The sequence below is a fragment of the Apis cerana genome, linkage group LG1 (assembly GCF_029169275.1).
Source record: "Apis cerana isolate GH-2021 linkage group LG1, AcerK_1.0, whole genome shotgun sequence".
Lineage (NCBI taxonomy): Eukaryota > Metazoa > Arthropoda > Insecta > Hymenoptera > Apidae > Apis > Apis cerana.
The window spans coordinates 13,969-35,451 of NC_083852.1; the positions used below are offsets into that span (position 1 = coordinate 13,969).

Genomic DNA, 21,483 nt, shown 5'->3' on the forward strand with positions numbered 1-21,483 from the left:
AAAACTTAACTAAATGTTGACTATACGATTAGATAGATTTAAAGGATACTGATAATTGCAACGAAAATGACTAAAAAATTAAGAAAATAAACGAAAGAAATCTTTTTTTATGCGTCTTATCAATTAATGATAATGAAAAGAAAATTAAAAAAAAACTAATTATCAAAAATATTATCGATAAAAAAAATTAAACCATTAAATTTTAAAGAGACGAAAAATAACGAAACGAAACTAACGGAATAATAATATAGCGAATGTAAATCGTGGCGTGATGTCGTGTCGATTTGTGTTGTATACGTATCGATTAAATCGTTTCCAAATACGAAACGAAACGGACGTGTTTCTTCGATTATTTTTGTATATCGATTAAATGTAGTCGTTTTTCGAACACGGAACGGAATTCGAACACGGACGTATATTTTTCTGCTCCCCGAATGAAGATTTTATTGCTGTATAATATAATAAAATTAAATGTAAAAATTAAAATGTAAGTGATCGTTGAATAAATAAAGTATTAAAATATAAGAATATAATTACGACTATAAATCGATAAAAGGATGGACGAAATATTCCTCGAATACGAGGATACGATAAAATAAAGAATGAAATGAATCTAAAAAAATTTAAAAAAAAAAAATAATCCTCCGATCGAGATTTAAAAAAAAAGGGAATGTAATAATTAAAATCGATGAATAAATAAAAAAAATTCGATTCCTTTCTTTTATTTCATTATCAATTTATACATGTTTCTTTTTCTCTCTTACATTTCGCGTATTAATTTTGAATTAAAATATCGTTTGATCATAATTAACCGCATATATTGTACGTCATGAATCGAATTTAAAAAGTAAAAATTCCAAAAAACGAATAAAATTTGAATGTAAAAGAATAATCGTATGACGTATAAATAGGTTTTCGAGAAAAAAGAATACGATAATCGAAAAAGAAAAACATTAAAGAGAAATAAAGAATAAAGAAATCGTTCGATCGTATTAATCATTTTTTCTTCGTTTCTTTTTGCCTGAATCAACGATAACGTAACGTTAATTATAAATAATTTAGAATTTAAAAAAAAATTAAAATTCTATCTTCCTTCCTCCCTTCTTAGCCTCGAATGTTGATGTGATAAAGTATTAATCCGTATAAACTTTATAATATATAAGATAATTCGTATAATGGAATTTAAAAAATTGATGATAATAATGAAAAAAAAATTACTGTCAAAAATATTATCGATGAAATAAAAATTAATCCGTTAAATTTAAAATAAATAAATAAGTAATAAAAAAAAAGAATAAAATGTTATATCTATAATTTTTACGAATATTATAGCGAACGTGAATTACATACACGATGTCGCGTCGATCGTTATTGTATACGTATCGATTAAACGTTTTTCGACTACGAAGCGAAACGAACGTGTTTCTTCGATTGTTATTGTACGCGTATCGATTAAACGTAGTCGGTTTCCGAACACGAAACGAGACGAACGTATACCCATCTGCTCTCCGAATAAATTTTATCGATATATCGAGTTAAATATTAAAATGTAAATATTAAAATAATAAAAATTAATAGAAGAAAACGTATAAAACTTGAATACGGAAAACAATCGTGTAACATTTTCGAAAAAACAAATTTGACGAACGATAAAAAAAATAAAAAAAGAAATAATGATAAAGAAATGATCCAGAAATCGCCTAATCGTATCGTTATTCTTCCTTCGTTTCTTTTTGTTTAAAACAGCGAAATAATGATATAACGTTAATCCGTATAAACGATAATTTAGAATTTAAAAAAAAAAAGTTAAAATTCCATCTTTTTTTTCCCCTTTAGTCTCGAGCGTTATAACAAAATATTAATTCGTATAAACTATACTATAAAATTGAAAAAGTTTAAAATTTCGTTTAAAGATTAAAGATGAAAGAACCAAAATCTCCATACGTGTATCTTTGATATCGCGAGTGATATGATGTTTACATCGTTGAATATCATCGCTCTGTCTTCGATGATGATAATCTTCTCTACGTAAAAGAATTTTTTATAAAATAGAATATTACGAGTTAAAATTCCGATAAAATATTTTTTTCGATATTTTAGATGTTTACTTGAGATTAATTTTAATTCGAAATAATATTAAAAAAATATTACTATGTTTAATTAAGATTGTCGCGGATTGTGTACGCGTTACTGTAAAGAACTTTTTAACTATTTAACTATTTGCTTGCTTACTTATTATTTGTTCGTTATTTGTTAAATGCGTTTGCTACTCTCTACATTCCTAATACGTTTTATCTCTAATATCCGAACGCGATTTGCGAGAGATTATTTGTTTATTGTGATTTGATTGAATTGATTTTGTCTTTTAATATATTAAAATTCGTAGTTGATGAAATTTTATTTAATTAATGTTACGTTGAACGATAAATGAAATATTGGCAGAATTTAACATGGAGAAAATTTTTTGACATTCGATGAATTTATTATATTGATCTGTTTAAATGATAATTTTTTATTGAATCGAATTTAATCGAATATTTAATTCTTTTTTTTTAACGCGATGCGCGATTTTTATTAAATTTTTTTTAATAATGTGATAAATTCGAGAACAAGAAATTATCGAGGAAAAAAAAATAAGAAAAAAACAAATGTCAAAGATATTTCATACGTACGTTCCTATCCTTGTGTACGAATGATATCTGAATCTGATATCGTTCTGATGTATCGTCGATTGAGAAATATTTTCGAAGAAAAAAAAAATGGAAGAACGATTGATATCTTTATAAATGCGTTTCGTGTTAATAATTCTCGTAGCGAATAATTAAAGATAAAATGTCTCTTGACTAAATTTTTTTGCGGGACTCGCGACAGGAATAGAGAATTATAGTTTCGAATTCGTTAGTTTTTTTTGTTAAAATTTTTTGTTAATTAATTTTTTAGAGATATTAATAAAAAGAAAACTTTTGATACGCGATATCGGATTCTGTCTATATGTGCACGCTCTTGACAATGCATATGTTAACGCGATATAACCGTTTATCTGTATTGTTGCGTACGATCTGATAAACAATCTGATATTTGAGGATTACGATAAGAATGATGTCGATACTCGTTGTAATTTCATAATATCGTCGTAACTTCGCTTAAAAATTGTCTCGTATTTTTTTTTATTTTTACGAGTTTTGATTCGATGATTCTTCTAATTCCAAACTTATCTTCCAAACTTATCTCCTTTTTTTGCTCTGCTGCTCTGACCGTTCGTTGTCGATCGTATAAAAATTATCGCTTTTGAATCGGCTACTTAACCGGTATTCGCACATTCGAATCGACAGAAAAAATTCTTCGTGAATTTCAATACGATATGTGATATATTATATATCTAATCCATTTCTGTGTTCTCTCGACGTCAGAATTATCTCTTGATTTTTTAGTATCGTAAACATATACATGTCTACGATCTGCGACTGTATATAGAAGATTGTATTCGTGAGTAAAAGATCGATGTATGTATTTATATTAAAAACTAATAATTATGTAAATGATAAGGAAGAGGGAAGCGATAATTTCAGTAAATGGCATAATATTATTGAATATGCATAATTGTACGAATAAACGTTTTATTTTTTTTTTTTTACGTTATGCGTATATATTCACGTATCTCGCCATCGTACAAACATTCCGCGAAATTATCATGTTTTTCTAACCTCGGATTCCATTTATATTATATTATACGGTACTATCTTCGATCTTCTTTGCATCGACTTTTATCTTTTCTTTTTCCAATTTTCTTTTTCCATATCTTTCTTATCCTCCGTGTAAAGTGGATATGAATAATATCGTATCGCCTGATTTTATTTTATAATTGCTTTCGCCCTGGAAATTTTTATGAAATAATTATTGTCGATGTAATTTGGAAGAACGAAAAAAAAAAAACGAATACTTGTATTAAACTGACAAAAATAAAATGACGAACGCATATTGTACACGCGCGCTATGTACATGCACACGCGATGTAATACATACATAATATAAAATATATAAAATATATAATATAATACGTAGTTATTTGTAGAATTATTATTATATATATATATATTTATATAATGTGATGATTTTTACCAATAATTCCCAATCGATGTCGTTTATAAGAACCAAAATTCCTGGACGCCTGTAAATATAAAATAGTGAATAAGGTATAATTTAACATTTATATATATTATGCCTATTTAGATATTTAAATCGGTAATGTAAAGAAATAATTTCTATTGTATTGATCCGTCGATTTGATCGAATACATTTTTATTATACGTCTCTACTTTTTATTACATTTATACACGAATTATTTATTTATTTATCACGAATTTAATGAAGAAAAAAATCTTATAACATTGCTGTGTAGAAAATATATAAAGATCATTTTAATCATTTTAATTTTTTAAAAGAAATGATATAATTTTTAACGCTAATTCATGCAACTCGTTATGAAAAAATACTAAGTCACTTGTATCGAAAAATCTTTAAGTTTAAAAAATATTTTAACTTGAAATTTGTAAAATTTATCGTGCGAAAGAACAATGATGTATCGTTTATATCTTTTATATGATATAAATTTAAATATTTTTCGATGTAAATAATTTGATATTTTTTATAGGAAATAACGAGCTACGTAGATTACATAAATTGAATAAAAATTATTATTTTGCTTAAAAAAAAATCAAAGTTGATACGATTTCTATGCTTCGTTTTATAGAAAAATTATTAATATTACGTAAACTATTAAATATTGTATTTTTTTTTCAAACAACTTTTAGAAAAACATTTTTTCCTTACAAAATTGTACTATATTCAGATAAAACGGACATTTATATATATATGTGTGTGTGTGTAAATGCATATACTGTTTATACATATACTGCGTTTATGAATGCGTATCGAGTCGTGTACCTTATTCGTGTATATGTACTTTTATTAATCCGATTTATGCTGCCCTCTTTGAAAGCGCCACAGAATTCAAAAGTCGCCATCTTAATTTTTTACAATAAAATTGGCAAGTGAGAACTAACACATTGTTACGTTATCGTATGTTTATGGTGCGGTATATGTGTCGCTACGAAAAACTACATGTGCCAGGGGAATAATTTGTGTAAAATTTTTTAAATTATCGCTCGGAAAGTTTATAGCGATGATATGAAAAAAAAAAATTATGATACGATTTAGTAACTTACACGGTATCCCCTTGTATAAAAAGTTCCTGTCGTTCCTTTAACAGATTATCTGTTATCCAGAAAAGTAGCTTTTGTATGGTCCCTGTAAAGTTGGCGTGACAAATTATATTTACATCGATAAAAAAAAATTTGTAAAACTTACATTCATCTACTCCAGGTAAGTTTACTTCGTGCCTTTTTTTTTTATCGAAAAGTAATTCTGCCCCACCTCTGAAATTATTTAATGAATAACTCGATATATTATAGTTTGAGGAAAAGTTAGGTTAGCTAATTTATTCGATTATGTTACCCAAATTCGATGGTCACGGAAATTTCGCTATCTTCGATAGACATACTTTTTTAATTTTTCTTAAATTACATCACCATTGAAACATTATTGGTTACGTTTGATTGTGAGAAAAAAATATATTCCTAAGTAAAACCACGTTTTACGAAATGCAACGAATATCGATTGATACGATCGACTCGTTTTGAAAACGTGAACATAATGAAAATATAAAAATATTTTTATAAAAAATTATTAATTATTAATCGAATTTTTTATAATCTACTTTAAATATCTTTTTATATTAAAAGTTCGATTTAAATTCGTAAGTGAATAGCATGAATGATATAATATTTAACGAAATATGTAATTTTTTTTTATAATTTTTAAAAATTAATTACTAGTAATCTTTTCATGATATTAATGTGCGAAATTTTTTTTGATAATGTGTCATTATTCGTAATTGAATATAAACGTATAGGTTAACTTCACAAATTTTTAATCGTTCAACAAAAATTTAAATTTTTGTTAAATAATTTTTATATTTTCGTTTTTCAAATCGAATCGTTATAAATTAACCGATAATATCATTTGTCGTGATATTTCGTGAAAAGTAGTTTTGTTAGAAATGTACCCAGAAATGTATCGTTCACTGCACATAGAAACAACGTGGTGATATTACGGTTTAATTCCATGTTCCTTCTGTTCAACTCGATCAGTGGTGTATGCATACCGGACGATGAAACGTTAATTTCTAAAGTCAAGATTTATTTACAAAAGCATTTTTTTGTTATGTATCGTGATATGATCTCTCTCTCTCTCTCTCTCTCTCTCTCTCTCTCTCTCTCTTTCCTAATTTTTCTAAAAAGTACATGTGTCGAACGTTTTATTGATCTTAAATTATCGATACGTAAAATAAAAATAATTTATTATTTTGATTAATAAAAAAAAATGCCTGTTACTGATAAATTAATAAATGATAATAACATTAATAATAACAAATATTGATAGAAATAAAATCTATGTTTGATATAACGTAAAGGAACAAAATATAAAATAAACGTTCCTTGAAATAAAATACAGCCCTGTCTTTTTTTTTGAGGGTCATTAGTCTCGCTATTATGAATTTAATTACAATGTGAAGATAGTATTATATATGATTAATGATAATAGATAAAAAAAAATTAAGCTTGTTGATTACGAATAGTATCGAAAAAATGTAGATATTGTTGAACGTGAATATGTAATAAAAAGGAAATAGCGGATAAAAATGTAGGATATACGAATGGACTGAAGTGCAGGTGCCATCGGCGGTAGCTGTAATGGCGGTTGTCGGAAAAGCGATCGTAGGTATTAAGTGTCGTAAAAGATAAATTATTGCGGTAAAATATTATACGTTTGTATTATTTTGAACTTTTTATGCTCGTGTAATTCCGCATAATCGTAATACGTTTTTTATGTTTAGTATTAACTTCCACGATGTCGGAAGAAAACGAACATACTTCTGAAGAAACTGAGGCAGAAATGAATACGGAAAATCGCGATAAAGAACAATCGAAAAGTGAAACGTGCGTGTTAAACAATGAAACGGAACAACCTATGTTGGAAGACGAAGAAATGCCGACGTATATCAGTGTATCTACTCCATCGAAACGCGAAGATTCGGATATCGATAATGCTAAACAACAAAGCAGAGTTCCATTAGAAGAGGATAATAGTCAAAGTCCTTATCGTAGTGATGATCAAGGAGGAGGTAGTATCTACGTATTATCTTCCGGTGAAGAGAGTAATCATCCGTATAATGATGAAGATGAGGATGAATATGCGGATAGCGAAGGTAAGAAAATGATGTATAAATTTTACTTGTTAATGAAACGATATTTGATACGCTAATTTTTATTATAATCTATAAATATATATATATATATGTATTATAATATGATATATATTTATGTAGATACGAATGAAATGGAGCTTGAGAATGAACATGAGAATGCAATGTTAGAAGATGAAGAGGAAGAAGATGAGGATGATGATGACGATGATGATGAGATAAATCCTTTGAGACTACATAACGATGATTACGAAGATATTGATACGGAATATGAACCGATGTGTTTTGATAGAGCGTCTGATGATTTTATATTAAATAACAGATTGAAACCACGGCATAAAGAAAAAAGTTTATCCTTGCAAGATTTAAGTATTTCGAAAAAGAATGCTCATTTACGATGTAACAAGAAGAGACATAGTTTAAATGCTTTTAGATATAACTATTTACGTATGCAACAAAATCCGATATTGTATCCTACTGTGCGGAAAAGGCAAATGGTACCGTCTAAGTATCAACATGTGGAAAGTAAAGTGAAACAATACATAAAGAATATGAAAGAACAGAATAGAAGATCGATGGAAAAGCGTATGAAAGAACAAGAATTTACAATGAATAAGAATTATGAAGAAAATGAGAGTAAGAAATATTTTTCTCAAATTATTATTTTCACACTTGGAAGATATGTCTATTGTTTTATTTATTTGTTATTATTTGTAATCGTGAAGAGAAATATTATTCTTTGAATATTTAAATATGTGCGTATTTAATGTAATGATATGTGCGCGCGCGTGTGTGTGCGTGCGTGTATACACATGTATAATAAAATATTATTTGTATCCATTAGCGGTAAAAGAAACGATAAGATATTCTTCCATGTGATTGATTAATCAAGTTTTAAAATGATAGGTGTATATAAGTGATTAATAAAAATTATAATTTTTACTTTTTATTTACCAGACTGTGACACTGAACGATTAAAAAATACGAGAATAACGAATAAAACTATAAAAGATTATGTAGAAAAAGCTATTCAGGATTTACAACAAGAAGAGATTGAAAGTAATAATTTAATGTACGATACGGCGCAATTATTAGAAAATGGAGAAAATGATAAAAATTCTGATAGAGTGATTGAAAACCGATATAAACATAATCGAAAAGATATTGAATACAATGATATTCAAAATGAAAAACGTGTGCAAAATTCTGATGATAAATTAGAAAAACGAAACGGTTCTGTAGACGTTAATAAACATCGTATTGAATATCAAAATACTTTAGAAACTAAAAATATAAAATTCGGTAACGTAAATCAATCTTCTCTGGTTAATAATCATCAGCCGACGCCTACATTTATAAATTTGCGTACATTGAGCTATGAGGAATATATGCATGATGTTTCTAATACTGGTCAAAGAGAGGAATTGTCCGAGCAAAGACAAGAAAAAACGAATGAAACTCGAGTATATAACGAAGCGGAAATGATTGATTCGCAAGAAATGGATAACGGTAATATTGATTGTCCTTTGAAAATTGCGAGCGTTAAAAGTATCTGCACGATGCAAGATGAATCGGAAAATTTAAATTTTACAAAGATAAATACTACAACTGAAAAGATAAATATAGAGAATACCGAAGTGATTGAATTGAAGACTCAGCTTAGTCAAAAAGACGCACAATTTCATAATTTGCGAGACGCTTATCAAAAGGTATTAACCGAGAATATAAAAATGAAACAAGAATTGGATGTTTTAAAAAATTCTTTGGCAAAATATAAAAATGAAAATAGAACGTGTGAAACGAAAATTGCGTCTGTACAAACTGAAACGATTAAAGAATCTATTTCTAATCAGGATACCGTAACTTCGGAAGAAACGAATAATAAAATATCTCGTAGTAGTGTTGCATCTACGGGAAGTTCTAATGATCAATGGATAGAAAGTGATTATAGTCCGGCTATATCTATTAAACCTCCTGATTTGACTCCCATTCTTAATTCGGATGATAGTATTGTACTCGCTGATGCTGGTGTTCCAAAAAAAATGATGCATCCGTTATCTCGAACGTTTATTACCTCGTCTAGAATTTTACAAACGCTTTCGAATATAACGCAAGGTAAGACAAAAGTTGAAAGTCCTTTGATAAGAAATAACAAGAAACGATTAAACGAAAAATCTTCGAATAAATCGTCAAATTTAGATTGCAACTCTCCGATTCATTCGTCCTGTTCCAAGAAAAGAAAAGCAACGGAAATGCCTGGTTCTTCTACTTTCGTTAAACCTTTTAAAATACCTCACACAACTGTGGAATCTTTGGAAGGGAAAAATAATATTAATAGTGCGAATGATGTGGAATATAAATATTCCAGGGAGGAGCATGTATCGTCGAAAATAGAAAGAGAAGAGGAAAGTACGGAGGTTGATAAAAATATTAATGGTCCTATTTCTGTGGAAACTAAGATGGAAGGAACGGATGATTGTGAGGACAATGTGAAATGTTTCATATATAGAGAGGATGAAAATAGTAAAAACAAAAGTTTTCTAATTCAAGCGGGAGAATCGTCGAAGAATGAATTGGACGATGAAAAAAATCGTATTCAAGAATGTGGTCCGTATTTGTTGGGTAATCTTGAAGTACGAATGTCCGAGATAAACGGAACGATAAGCGTATGGGGTAAGGAAATAAATAACGAGTATACGAGTGATAATGAGGATGATATGGAGGAATCCGAAAAGAAATCGTCTGAAAAAAAAACGTGCCATTTTTGGCCAAATACATCGCAAACTAGATTTAATGGAAGTCCGCTTATGTGTTCTACCAATAAAAAGCAGAAAGTTCCGTTAAAATTAAGTAGATCCAATATTTCTCAATGTTGCCATTCTTTATCGTTAAATTCGATAAAAATGCATCCTTCGGTAGATGATACGGATGACAAAAGACATACGAATAATACTTTCAGCCCGAATAATAGTATCTCTTCTTGTAAAAACTGCAATTCTTCGATGTGTCGTAAAGAACGATCGATATGTAAAGATACTTCGCAAGAAAAATTACATTCCTGTTGTGTACATCATATTGAAATTATGGATAAGGAATGCAGTTGTGGTTCGTATCATGAGAAACAAAAACATGATGTTAATCTTAAGCATTGTAAAGATAAATTTCACAATAAGGGAATTCGGAGAAATTTATGCAAAAATATATTTACATCGGATTCGAAAAATCATTCGCATGAAAATTGTACTGCGAACATCGATAAAGGGATTTGCAAATACCATACGTGTCGATGTTCGCTTCAAAATATAATGGACAACAACGGTTCACGTTCGCAATGTTGCAACGCTGTTAGAGATGTTTCTTGTACATATAAATTTTCGGACAATATAAATAACACGGAAATCCACAGAAATTCTGATAGGTGTAATCGTAGTCCTTCGAAAGATGGTGAAGAAGATCCTTTAATTCCGCTTAAACGAACTAATGAAACGCTTGAAGTAAGATAATGAAAAGAATATAATTATAAATTAAATCTGCAAAAAAAAATTTATGAGCTTTATATATTTACTCTATGTCGTGTTATGTCATGTACATTTTTTTTATGCACAGGCGAGACAACGAAGATTAAGCGGTGGTAAAAGGGTGCGAGGAATTCTTATGGATTTTTTAAAAGGATGTGGAGATTGTCGTAATAATAGTAGTTTAAGTAAAAATAATTGTCAGCGGAAAGAAACACCTTATATGGTAAATGATCCTTCACAAATTAAAATTTCTCCTTCTTCTATACCCGAGCCTACATGTTCTAGTTCTACACAATGCAATGACAGGTAATTATGTTTTTTTTTTTTATTTTATATATATTTTTTTTTTTTTGTATTTTATATTATCAAAATTAAAAATGCGATACATAGAAATCATTGTTTTTTCTACTTATAGATGTTGCCATGCGTACGCACGCAGGATTGAATCTCAACTCGAAGAATTTCGAATAGAAATGGAAAGAATACGATCGCGCTCGGACGCGATCCTAGATATGCTCGGTATACTTCACTCTATGGATATGAACTAAGGAAACTGATACGATTCTAAATAAGTGCTTTTTCCTTGTACAAATTACTATGTTAATTTCTTTAAGATATTTGCACTATCATCAAAGATTCTTATTTACTCACTTCTACTTCATTACACATTAAAAAATACGTGATCAATTTATTAAAATGAAATACATGAATAAAAAATGCTACATTGTATCAGACGCATCATTCGTACTATAATGATTCAATTTTTGCGACATAGAAAAATATAACGACAAATGAGTTTATATCGTACAAATATTTACTATTTTTTAATAGATTTAATTTATCTATAGTTGAATGAATAAATTTACGTAAAGAAACTAGAAAATTTGTTACATTTTAAAATGACAAATATTTCACGTGTAATTTAAACGAGTTACCGAGAGTTTTTCGGGTAGTTAAAATTTGAATTATATATCGATAAAATATTAATTCTTATTAATAATTGCAGTCGCAGGAATCGAATCCTGTTCCAGCCTCTCCGGGTAAAACACCAGGTGGTATTTCTCCTTGTCCTTTGAAAATATTACTGTAAGATGTTTTCAAATAATTTACATGACCTTGTAGTGATCTTATCCGTCCTTGCGCTTGTTCAAATGCCTCGTTTAAGTTATTTATCTGACCTTGCATTTTTTGTCTGATCTATAATAAAATAATATATTCGAATAATTTAATTGACATTTAAATAGAATAGCTTTTATATATATATTTTATATATATAATGAATTACTTCGTCTCTATCTTTTTGCGCGGCTCTTGCAGTAGCTCTACATTGAGCCAATTGTCTTTCCATTTCTGCAATTTGACCTTGCATGGATCTTCTTATAGTTTCGCATCTCTCTTTCGTTCTTGCTACTTGTCTCGCAGAATCTTCTCGAACCTTTAATTATTCATTTTAATTATCGTGTATTTTGCGATAAAACATACGATAATGATGTACCTGTTCGAGCATTGCCGTCAATTGTGTAACTTCGTGCATTTTTTCATCGATTCGTTTTTGCAATTGCGCCTCGTGTTCTTCGAATCTTGCAAGCGTATTTTTCATACGTTCATTTTCATGTCGTAGTTCTGTATTTTTCCTTTCTAATTCCTCGAATCGTCCAGAACCATGACCTCTTTCATCCTGCGTGTCGTATGTCGGTTTATATTACTTATGATTTTTTAATAGATTAGGATTTTTGCACAAAAAAAATATAAAAACATTAACCTGCATTGCTTGATGCTCGCTACGTAAAACGTCCAATTGATTTTGCAAAGTTTGAATTTTATCTTTACAGCCTATAACTTCCCGTGAAAGATCTTCGCAATTACGTTCTGCAACTAAGCGCATCTGTTGAGCTTCTTGCAACTTTACTTGCGTTTGTTTTAGAATATCCGGCAAAGGTGCAAGTTCTGCGAGCTTCTCTTGAAATTGATTCTATTCAAAAGATAATAAAATATAAATATACGTATTAAAAATCATATACGCGTTATATACGTACTTTAACTCTTCCTATTTCCAAGGTTACATTTTCATTCATTCGTGCATTGTCCATCTCCATTAGATCAAGCTGTCGGCGTTGTTCTTCCACTTGTTGTTGCGCCTATTGTTCATATTTATTAATATTTTTTATTAATATTTATTATATCACATTATGAATCGAAGGATGAATGTTACGAATAAAACCTGTAAATATTTATTTCTGTAATCTTCTAATTGAGCGGCTTGATCTTGAATCAAGGATCGTAATTCTTCAAGTTCATCCTGCGCTTCTCGAAAACGTTGCTTAAAAACGATCAATGTTTGTTCTTGCTCGACCATTTGTTCCTTAAATCCTATTGCAAAAAAAAAATAATTGTAATTATACTTTTATAAAAGAAATTTGTTTGAATTGAAGTACGTTTCAAATAATCACCTTCAAATTTCTCTTTTTCAATCTCCATCGCTTTCAAACGTTCTTGAGCGTCTATCAATTTGATATCTAATTTTTCTTTTTCTTCGATTGCATCACGGGCTTGCTGTTTCAATTTGTCGGCATCTGTTCTTAAACACGAAACCTCGCATAATTTGTTTTTGTAATCATCTTGTAGACGTGCATATTGTTCGCGTAGGTCACGTAACTGTTGCTGAGGACATGTGCTAGCGCCCTTTTTTTAAATAGCTGCTTTAGTTCGTGTTGAATCTTTTTCGGAAATTCAGTCTTACCATAGGAGCACTTATGCAAGGACCAGTACAGGTTGCAGGAGCAGGTGGCATCTGCATACGACGAAAAACGATCTTATATGATATGCGATATATCACATTTAATAAAAATAAAAAATCTGAAACTTATATAAAAATGTATATTTATTTGATTCAAAATTGTTTATGATATTTCAAGAATTTTACCGATATATATATATATATATATCTTCGAATAAATAGAACGATTTTCATATATAATTTAATCGAAATATTAAATAGATACCTTAGGAAGAGGTATAGAAGATGGTTGTATAACAGAAGGTTGTATAGCAGGTACAGGAGGTACGTATGGAGTTGTGTTTGAAGGTTGAAGATTCAAAGGTGGAGGAGGACAACAACCGCAAGGTGCACAAGGACCGGTACATTTCAATAACTTGCGTTGTTGTTCCAATTGTTGACGTTCTCGTTGAACATTGGCAAGCTCTATTTGCATATTGCGTACTTCGCATTCCATACTGCCCAATTGTTGCTCCTATAAAAAAATTATAAATAAATAAACACAAATTAAATTAAAGCTTAACTATAATTTGAAACTGTACTAGCTGTTTGGTACTATTCCCATAGGCGGCAAGTTTATTTTCTATTTCCGCTGGACATGTTCCTCTTGAAGGTGGTGGTCCTGTACATGGTGTTTTAACTGTGGCAGGACTTCGGCAGCACATGTCGGTTTGCGAAGAAGCACCACTTGTAACGCAAGGACCTGATGCGCCTCCCGCGAGTCTACGTGAATCTAAAAATATTGATATTAAAATCAATTTTCGAAAAAAAAATTTTATTACATTGTAATGAAAATATAATTTACCTCCACTAGGTAAATATGTCTGACTCTCGGGTTTTACTGAAACATATAATTTCATTTTTATCTATTTGATTAAAAAACTTGATTGAAAAAAAGATTTATAACTTTATCGAAATACATATATGTGTGTGTATATATGTATGTATGTATATGTATATATACCGCATATGGTAGTTGCAATTGGTGAAGTATCGATAAATTGAGACTGAAGACAACACTTGCACCGACAATAATCGTCGTCTTGCTGTAATGTAGTAGTGTATGAAGTTGAACGTAGAGGAGATGGACTTGATACTTCGGACGGAATTCCACCTGGACAGGTGTAACAACATGGACTAGTGATTCGTTGATTCAAGCAAGCTAATTGACGTGTCAATTCCACATTTTCCTTCACGACTATTCTCATTTCAGCTTGTAACCCGCATACCTTCCTTTGAAGACTTTCAACAGCGGTATCCTTTTCTAGTAATGCTTCTTCTAATTTATATCTAAGACGTCGATAAGTTAATTTTCGTAATAAAAATAAGATCACATGATTTATGTCAACATATTTTCATTAAAGATAATCTATATGATCGTTGTTAAGGAGATTAATTAGTTTTCACATTTTTTTTTGATCGATTTTCTATTTTTTTTCTTTTTTTTTTTTTTCTTTTCTCTGATATATATGTATAATATATGTAATATAATATATACAATATATGATATCGGTAATTCTGTAAAATGAAGTTATGTTTTCTAAAACTTACTTGCCACCTTCAAGCTGTGCATTTTCTAATACTAATTTTTCCTGCATCGTTAACGATTCTGTTAACTTTCCGGTCAAACTTTGAAGACATCTGTCTTTTCCTTTTTTTTTACTATCTGCCACAACTATTTTTGGTATTTCATCTTCTGTATGCCCACAGATGATTACTCTTGGAAGTCTAATTGAATGATCATTCGATTCTTAGAAATATATTCTTAAAAATTAAATAATGTTATATAACATACTTGTCTTCTGGATATTCTATTTGAGGTAAATCGAAACGATGTTTAAGTTTTTCTAATTCCATATCCGTTATTTTATCTATTTTCTCCTTTATTTCGATTTCTTCTTCTTCGGTGATGACCTACAATTTATTTTTTCTTTTGTATTTTTTTTTTCTTATTTTTTTATATTCTTTTCATTATTTCCCCTTATTCATTTTTGATTGCTAGAAATACCTACTGCACTAGGTTTTAAAAAAGGTTGCATATCGAACATCTTTGCAAAAGTAGAACTCGAGATATCGGTCAATCCCAATAATCGTTGTAATTTTCGCGTTATCTGCTCGAATTCTGCCAATTTCTTCATTACTTCATCTTGTTTTTCGTGAATTATTAATGTATCATCATCCGTTAAATCTTTTTTCTATAAATATGAATAAAAATTTAAATTACAAACATTAATTTTAAATAATTATGCTTTTCAAATTTTATTTTAAACTAAAATTGTTTTAGTTTGTTAGTTGTAGAATTATTACATTTGAAAGCGCAGCTATTTCTTGTTTTAACTGTTCGATTTCTTTTGAAAGTACAACGCAACGTTCATCCGCTTTCTTCATTTCAACCATTACAGCGCTATCGGTCAAAGGAGACGAACTTAATACCGATTCCTGTTTACCACCTTGTTTAATTGGTACACCTAAAAAAAATATATATTACGAACATTTACAAAGTAATTTTAAAAATTTTTTTATAATCTTATTTTTTTTTTTTTTTTGTGATTTACAATATTATACCTTCACCGACACCAGGAGGAAGTGGATACGATGGAGGTCGTTCTTCTTTCTTTTCCGATTCTTTATCTTCGTTTATCATTTTCGATTTTTTTTCTCTGCTTTCTTCGTCTTCTTTTTCTTTTTCTTCTTCTTCTTCTCCTTCTTCTCCTTCTCCTTCTCCTTCTCCTTCTCCTTCTCCTTCTCCTCCTCCTCCTCCTCCTCCTCCTTCTTCTTCTTCTTCTTCTTCTTCTTCTTTTAAATTTTCTTCGATATTTTCATCAGGAACTTCATCTATTATTTCCTCGCTTTCTTCAGCCATGCTTCGTAATTAAATGAATTTATTATTAAATAATTCAACGATAATAAAATGAGTATAATATGATAATAATCTAATATATATAATATGATAATAAAATGAGTTTAAAAATTAAGTATCTCGTACTTTGAAATAGATTCTTTCTTTTCTTGATTCAACGTTTCAATTTCTTGTAATTTTAATGTTTCAAAATTTGATTCTTCTTTAATTTCCTTTAATTTGTCCTTGTAATCATTCACTTCATAAGTCTATTCAAATTATTTTGAATTAGCTTACAAAGATGTATTTATTCTTAAATATAATATTGAATTTACTATGGAATTATTACGCTTATTAACTGTTATTAACTGTTGGATAATTTAAATACATATAATACCAAAATCACACCCGTTCAAGAATGTGTGGTTCGAGATCCACTTGTTGCAGAAATATTGATTCGACAAAATTTTTGGAATTCTTCGAATTTCTTGATATAAAAGGTGACAAATGTCCCTCTTGATGATATTCAATCGCTAACGAACATATGTCTGGTAAATTTAAAGGCTTTTTTAAATCGAACAAGGATTCTAACGAGCCAAACGCATCTCTTTTCAATGAAGATTCTCTGTATTCTGCACTTTTTTTTTGTAATTTTGGACTACACCTTTTCAAACGCTTTAAATCGTGAAAACTTTTAGTTTTAACAGGAACACCATCGAGTTCGCGAGCATGAAGAGATGTTGGTGAATTTCTTGGAGAACTAAATGTATTCCATGAACACGGCCTCCGCTTCTAAATTAATTAAATCGATTTTTCTTAAATATCCATTTATCATTTATAGGTAACTAAACCGTTATAAGAAATTTTTTTCAGAAAGTACCTACTTCATATAATGAAATGATTTTTCAAAATTAAAAGAAATATATTAAAAATTTAATCAATATTTTACCTTCATTATTTTACCTTCGATACAATACCGTTGCTTCACTTAATAATACAAGGTTTTTACAACACTTTTGCAAATTCTAGAACAATGATCCTCTTCTCTCGTTTATTCACTGAAGGAACGGTATCGCTATCAAATTGCGTCGAACGATTTCTCTATTTTTGTTTCGAAATTATCTTTTTTTTTTTTGGGTTGTAATTTTTATAGGTCTAGAAACTGAAATTCACAATGGGTTAAAACGATAATCAATTTATAAATTTCCTGAAATTTAAAAGAAATGAAAAAAAAAAAAAACTTTTTTAAATTATGACACTTACTCGGGAGAACCTTCAATTTCTTCAAATATCAATATGAAGCATGCGTCTTTTATTTTTATTTTATACAGTTATATATTTAAATTTATCGATACAACAGTATCCAAGGCATATCCGTATTTATCCGTATTTATTCGTATAAAAGTAATAAAAAAAACATAATAATCAAGTTAAAAATGTTTTTTTACTCGTCTATATTATTTAACATTAATAAATAATATAAAAAAGAAATTATTGTTAACTTAGATTTAATATTAAAGTAATATTAAAATGTTCTAATGAATAATATCAAGGACGTATCAACATTGTGCATGTAAAGTCTTTTACTTATTATACCTTTAATTATTTAATATCAAAGATAATAAAAAATATGTGTAATAATTAAAATGTATGTAAGTAATTATTTTTATTGCCATAATTACGATGTATTAACAATGATATGCATATGTGAAAATTAAAATTATTTACTTCTGTCATATTTTAATAAATACGTTCGTAAAACGATAATATCGAGTCAAGAGATAAAAGAAAAAAAATTTATTATTTAAAACTGTAAGTAATATTTTATTATATCAAATTCGTTCAGAATAAATATCGGTATTATTTTTGTGACAATACTATGTTCCTTTATAAAAGGTCACGATATATCCGTTGTTGTATTTATTGTTGTATTTGATTTATTATATTTGATTCGCAGAACAGAAATTTTTCTAAAGAACATAAATATAAAACGAAAATTTTTGTTTATTTAAAATTCTAATCATTTAAAAGTACAACATGTATATTTGTATGCGTATATTCGTAAATAACAATTAATAATTTAGATATCTGTAAAATGGAGGTTATGGATTATGGTAAGTAATTTTTAATAAAATAAAACAAATATTAATGGTATAAATATTCTTGCAAATAGAAATATATTATTTTTATATTTTTTATATATTATATTATAAGAAACATTACAAATTACTTTTTAAATCATAAATTAAAAAGTAAAAGAAATTATTTATATATGTAAAATTTTATATGTTAAGTATGATGAATTTATAATTATTATGATAACTGTAACAATTTATTTTATAAATAATTTTGGTGATATATTGTAGAAGAAGCAATACGAATGGATGATGTAGCAAATTATTCAGAAGAATCTGATAACAATGATAATGCTAACAACAATTTAGAAAGTGAAGTTCAAACAGAAGACATAAGTGAGTTTTAATTTATATATTATTATTTTAATAAATATCCTTTGAATTTAAATGAATAATAATATTGTGTATAACATTTTAGAAGCTAATGAAGAAACTGAATCAAGAATAAAGAGAATAAAAGAAACGACTTTAGATGACTCTGAGGTTGATTCTGACCAATCTTGTCCGATATGCATGGATTTATGGACTAGTTCTGGGGATCATCGTTTATGTTGTTTACGATGTGGACATTTGTTTGGACATAGTTGCATTTTAAGATGGTTACAAAATTCTTGCACTAGTGCGAATCGTCGTTGTCCGCAATGTAATAGAAAAGCTGCTGTAAAAGATATCAGAATGTTGTATGCCAAAAAATTGACATCGATAGATACTACGGAATTAGATAAATTGAAAGAACAATTAAATAATGTTACTACTGAGAAAAATCGTATAGAAATGGAACTTTCGAAATATAATCTAAGAGAAAAATTATTTGAACAACAAATTGCTAGTATGAGAAATCGGATTTCCGAGTTGGAAAGTCAACAATCGGAAGTAACTGTTCATTCGTGTCAAAATATTTCTAAACATACGATTAAGAAGTTCCATTTAGATCGATCTATAGAGATATGTAAGGAAGGCGGTTGTCGTGTATTAGATTACAATTCATGGTTTGGATTCCTAGTTGTATCTCAGAAGTCAACAAATACATTATTTTCTGGTTATGGTATTAAAAAAATTGATTCTGATAAATTTCAACCACGTCAATTTATTTTTTTACATAATCAAGCTATAAGAGATGTTATGTTTAATACGACCCAACAATCATTATTGCTCAGCGTTGGTTTTGATAAATGTGCAAAATTAATGGATATTCAGAATCATATTATCGTGCATGCTTATCAAACGGAATCACCACTGTGGAGTTGCTGTTGGTCAGGCGATAATTCAAACATATTTTTTGTGGGTGCACAAAATGGATCTATAACACAATTTGATATTAGACAAACTTCTGGTGCTATTGAAACTTTGGATAATCCAGGTGATAGATCACCGGTAGTTTCTCTAGCGACGGTATCTTCTAATCCTGGTAGCGGTATTAGCCGGGGTGGATTCATAGCGTGTCGTTTGAACACGTGTTATGCTTATGAACAAAAAGATTCAAAATATACACCTAAACAAATATTTCTTGAAGGTCCATTTGTATCTGTATGTTATGATAAAAAGAATAATCATGCTTTAATATCTTCCCGACCAAATGTTAGACAACCTCATGCGAGACATATAGTATGTACCATAGAAAAAGGCAATGATGAATCGACAATTTGTAATGTAATACACACATTTCATGCTGGTAATTCTCAACAATTATTGTCCCGACCATGTTACATATATATTGAAAATGATACATTAGTTGCAGCGCATCAAGAATCTACTAGTTGTATATCGTTATGGAGTATATCTACTGGAAAACAAGTAAATAGTATTCCTGTTTCTGATCCTGTAGTAGATATGTGTACGGTTGATGTTAATAGCCATTTATTTTTAACAACGCTTTCTTCAAAAAAAATTAGAATTTATAATCATGGATAATTATCATTGGTAAATAGAAATAGAAAAAAAATGAAAATAAATAGAAATAATTTTTTTTCATATATCATATTTATAATGTAATAGATTATTATCAATAACATTATATATATATATATGTATATATATTTTTTTTATTATTTTTTATATTTGAATAATATTTGTTTGCAAAAAATTATTCATGATAAAAATAAGTAAAAAATATAAAACGTAAAAAAGTAAAAAATATAAAATGATCTAGACTATTCTAAATGAAATAAATTTTCTTATTAATGACAATGCAAAAACTTTCCATGTATTCATACGACATGAATTATTAAAAAAAAAAATAAAAATACTAAAAAAAAAATAAATTTTTATATTACCGTGATCCATTTAAAGATATATTTGTTTATTGCTATGCATAAATGCGATAAACATTTTTTATGTAAATATATTTTTCTATCAATTTAATATTTGTAAGTTGTTTTGAACATTATTTCTGAACAATATTCTAATAGATTTGAATAGCAATATTATAAATAACTATGTTTATATTATATAATTAAATAATATAATAAATGATACAAAAAATTTATTAAACTTAAAATTATCGATATAATAAAATAAAGAATTTTTTTGTACGAGTAATTCCTATTGCTTTTTATTGAAAAATGTTATTTATTATTAGTCTTAAAATATTAAATTACATTTGAAATATATAATATGCTCTAATCATAAATTAAATTAATGTATATTTATTTTCAAAGATTTGTCTTGAAATCAAATATAACAAATAATATTCTAATCCACTGGTACATCTCTAATATAGCCTATACAAAATTATTAGAAAATGTAGAAAAGAATGTAAAAAAAAAAAAAATTAAAAATTTTTGTTTCAACGCGATGTATTAAGAAAATATAAAATAATATATAAATTTTAAAGAAGATAACTTTTGAACAAGTTTCAAATATATTCTATAATATGATTAGCTATTTTATCA

The 21,483-nt window shown here is 28.2% G+C and overlaps 4 protein-coding genes across 14 annotated transcripts; 2 read left to right on the forward strand and 2 right to left on the reverse strand.

The window, feature by feature from the left end:
* Positions 1 to 3,600: 3,600 nt before the first annotated feature.
* Positions 3,601 to 6,243, reverse strand: LOC107992807 (ubiquitin-related modifier 1). Of its 2 annotated transcripts, XM_017048878.3 has the most exons (6): positions 6,125 to 6,243; positions 5,515 to 5,636; positions 5,368 to 5,435; positions 5,226 to 5,307; positions 4,120 to 4,168; positions 3,601 to 3,873 (listed from the first exon to the last, which is right to left on the reverse strand). In XM_017048878.3, the coding sequence occupies exons 2-6, from the start codon at positions 5,556 to 5,558 to the stop codon at positions 3,805 to 3,807; spliced, it is 312 nt and encodes a 103-aa protein (XP_016904367.1). In that variant the 5' UTR covers positions 5,559 to 5,636; positions 6,125 to 6,243; the 3' UTR covers positions 3,601 to 3,804. The 2 variants fall into 2 exon arrangements, with proteins under 2 accessions (XP_016904367.1, XP_016904368.1); XM_017048879.3 differs by having other exon boundaries at positions 5,515 to 6,209.
* On the forward strand, positions 5,242 to 11,571 carry LOC107992805 (MATH and LRR domain-containing protein PFE0570w). Of its 7 annotated transcripts, none has more exons than XM_062082566.1 (7): positions 6,367 to 6,840; positions 6,956 to 7,327; positions 7,448 to 7,960; positions 8,282 to 9,439; positions 9,524 to 10,818; positions 10,931 to 11,148; positions 11,258 to 11,571. In XM_062082566.1, the coding sequence occupies exons 1-7, from the start codon at positions 6,813 to 6,815 to the stop codon at positions 11,388 to 11,390; spliced, it is 3,717 nt and encodes a 1,238-aa protein (XP_061938550.1). In that variant the 5' UTR covers positions 6,367 to 6,812; the 3' UTR covers positions 11,391 to 11,571. The 7 variants fall into 7 exon arrangements, with proteins under 7 accessions (XP_061938525.1, XP_061938550.1, XP_061938560.1 ...); XM_062082576.1 differs by having other exon boundaries at positions 6,368 to 6,836; XM_062082541.1 differs by lacking the exon at positions 6,367 to 6,840 and adding an exon at positions 5,242 to 5,382 and having other exon boundaries at positions 8,282 to 10,818.
* LOC107992806 (FK506-binding protein 5) lies at positions 11,507 to 17,548 on the reverse strand. Of its 2 annotated transcripts, XM_062082586.1 has the most exons (20): positions 17,407 to 17,548; positions 16,866 to 17,249; positions 16,605 to 16,726; positions 16,184 to 16,482; positions 15,926 to 16,086; positions 15,631 to 15,813; positions 15,414 to 15,532; positions 15,170 to 15,346; positions 14,583 to 14,908; positions 14,424 to 14,459; positions 14,161 to 14,351; positions 13,845 to 14,093; positions 13,583 to 13,633; positions 13,293 to 13,524; positions 13,064 to 13,212; positions 12,879 to 12,980; positions 12,605 to 12,814; positions 12,338 to 12,520; positions 12,128 to 12,277; positions 11,507 to 12,039 (listed from the first exon to the last, which is right to left on the reverse strand). In XM_062082586.1, the coding sequence occupies exons 1-20, from the start codon at positions 17,410 to 17,412 to the stop codon at positions 11,836 to 11,838; spliced, it is 3,534 nt and encodes a 1,177-aa protein (XP_061938570.1). In that variant the 5' UTR covers positions 17,413 to 17,548; the 3' UTR covers positions 11,507 to 11,835. The 2 variants fall into 2 exon arrangements, with proteins under 2 accessions (XP_061938570.1, XP_061938575.1); XM_062082591.1 differs by lacking the exon at positions 16,866 to 17,249 and having other exon boundaries at positions 17,407 to 17,544.
* A 351-nt stretch (positions 17,549 to 17,899) lies between these two features.
* On the forward strand, positions 17,900 to 20,544 carry LOC107992868 (E3 ubiquitin-protein ligase RFWD3). Of its 3 annotated transcripts, XM_028664325.2 has the most exons (4): positions 17,900 to 18,269; positions 18,415 to 18,571; positions 18,824 to 18,928; positions 19,011 to 20,544. In XM_028664325.2, exons 2-4 carry the CDS (start codon positions 18,553 to 18,555, stop codon positions 20,501 to 20,503), a joined length of 1,617 nt encoding a protein of 538 aa, XP_028520126.1. In that variant the 5' UTR covers positions 17,900 to 18,269; positions 18,415 to 18,552; the 3' UTR covers positions 20,504 to 20,544. The 3 variants fall into 3 exon arrangements, with proteins under 3 accessions (XP_028520126.1, XP_061938723.1, XP_016904475.1); XM_062082739.1 differs by lacking the exon at positions 18,415 to 18,571 and having other exon boundaries at positions 17,900 to 18,109; XM_017048986.3 differs by lacking the exon at positions 18,415 to 18,571 and having other exon boundaries at positions 18,116 to 18,269.
* The last annotated feature ends 939 nt before the right edge of the window (positions 20,545 to 21,483 follow it).

What these genes read in the sequence shown, in the direction of transcription:
- LOC107992807 (XM_017048878.3), bottom strand. Translation starts at nt 5,558, where the DNA reads ATGTCTATCGAAGATAGCGAAATTTCCGTGACCATCGAATTTGG. An exon ending in TCCGTGACCATCGAATTTGG is followed by an intron (nt 5,436 to 5,514) that starts GTAACATAATCG and finishes AAATAATTTCAG; the next exon opens with AGGTGGGGCAGAATTACTTT. An exon ending in TTTATACAAGGGGATACCGT is followed by an intron (nt 4,169 to 5,225) that starts GTAAGTTACTAA and finishes TTATATTTACAG; the next exon opens with GCGTCCAGGAATTTTGGTTC.
- LOC107992805 (XM_062082526.1), top strand. Translation starts at nt 6,813, where the DNA reads ATGGCGGTTGTCGGAAAAGCGATCGTAG. An exon ending in GAACTAATGAAACGCTTGAA is followed by an intron (nt 10,819 to 10,930) that starts GTAAGATAATGA and finishes TTTTATGCACAG; the next exon opens with GCGAGACAACGAAGATTAAG. An exon ending in TCTACACAATGCAATGACAG is followed by an intron (nt 11,149 to 11,257) that starts GTAATTATGTTT and finishes TTCTACTTATAG; the next exon opens with ATGTTGCCATGCGTACGCAC.
- LOC107992806 (XM_062082586.1), bottom strand. An exon ending in AAATAGCTGCGCTTTCAAAT is followed by an intron (nt 15,814 to 15,925) that starts GTAATAATTCTA and finishes TCATATTTATAG; the next exon opens with AAAAAAGATTTAACGGATGA. An exon ending in AATTGCAACTACCATATGCG is followed by an intron (nt 14,460 to 14,582) that starts GTATATATACAT and finishes TATATGTTTCAG; the next exon opens with TAAAACCCGAGAGTCAGACA.
- LOC107992868 (XM_028664325.2), top strand. An exon ending in AGTTCAAACAGAAGACATAA is followed by an intron (nt 18,929 to 19,010) that starts GTGAGTTTTAAT and finishes ATAACATTTTAG; the next exon opens with AAGCTAATGAAGAAACTGAA.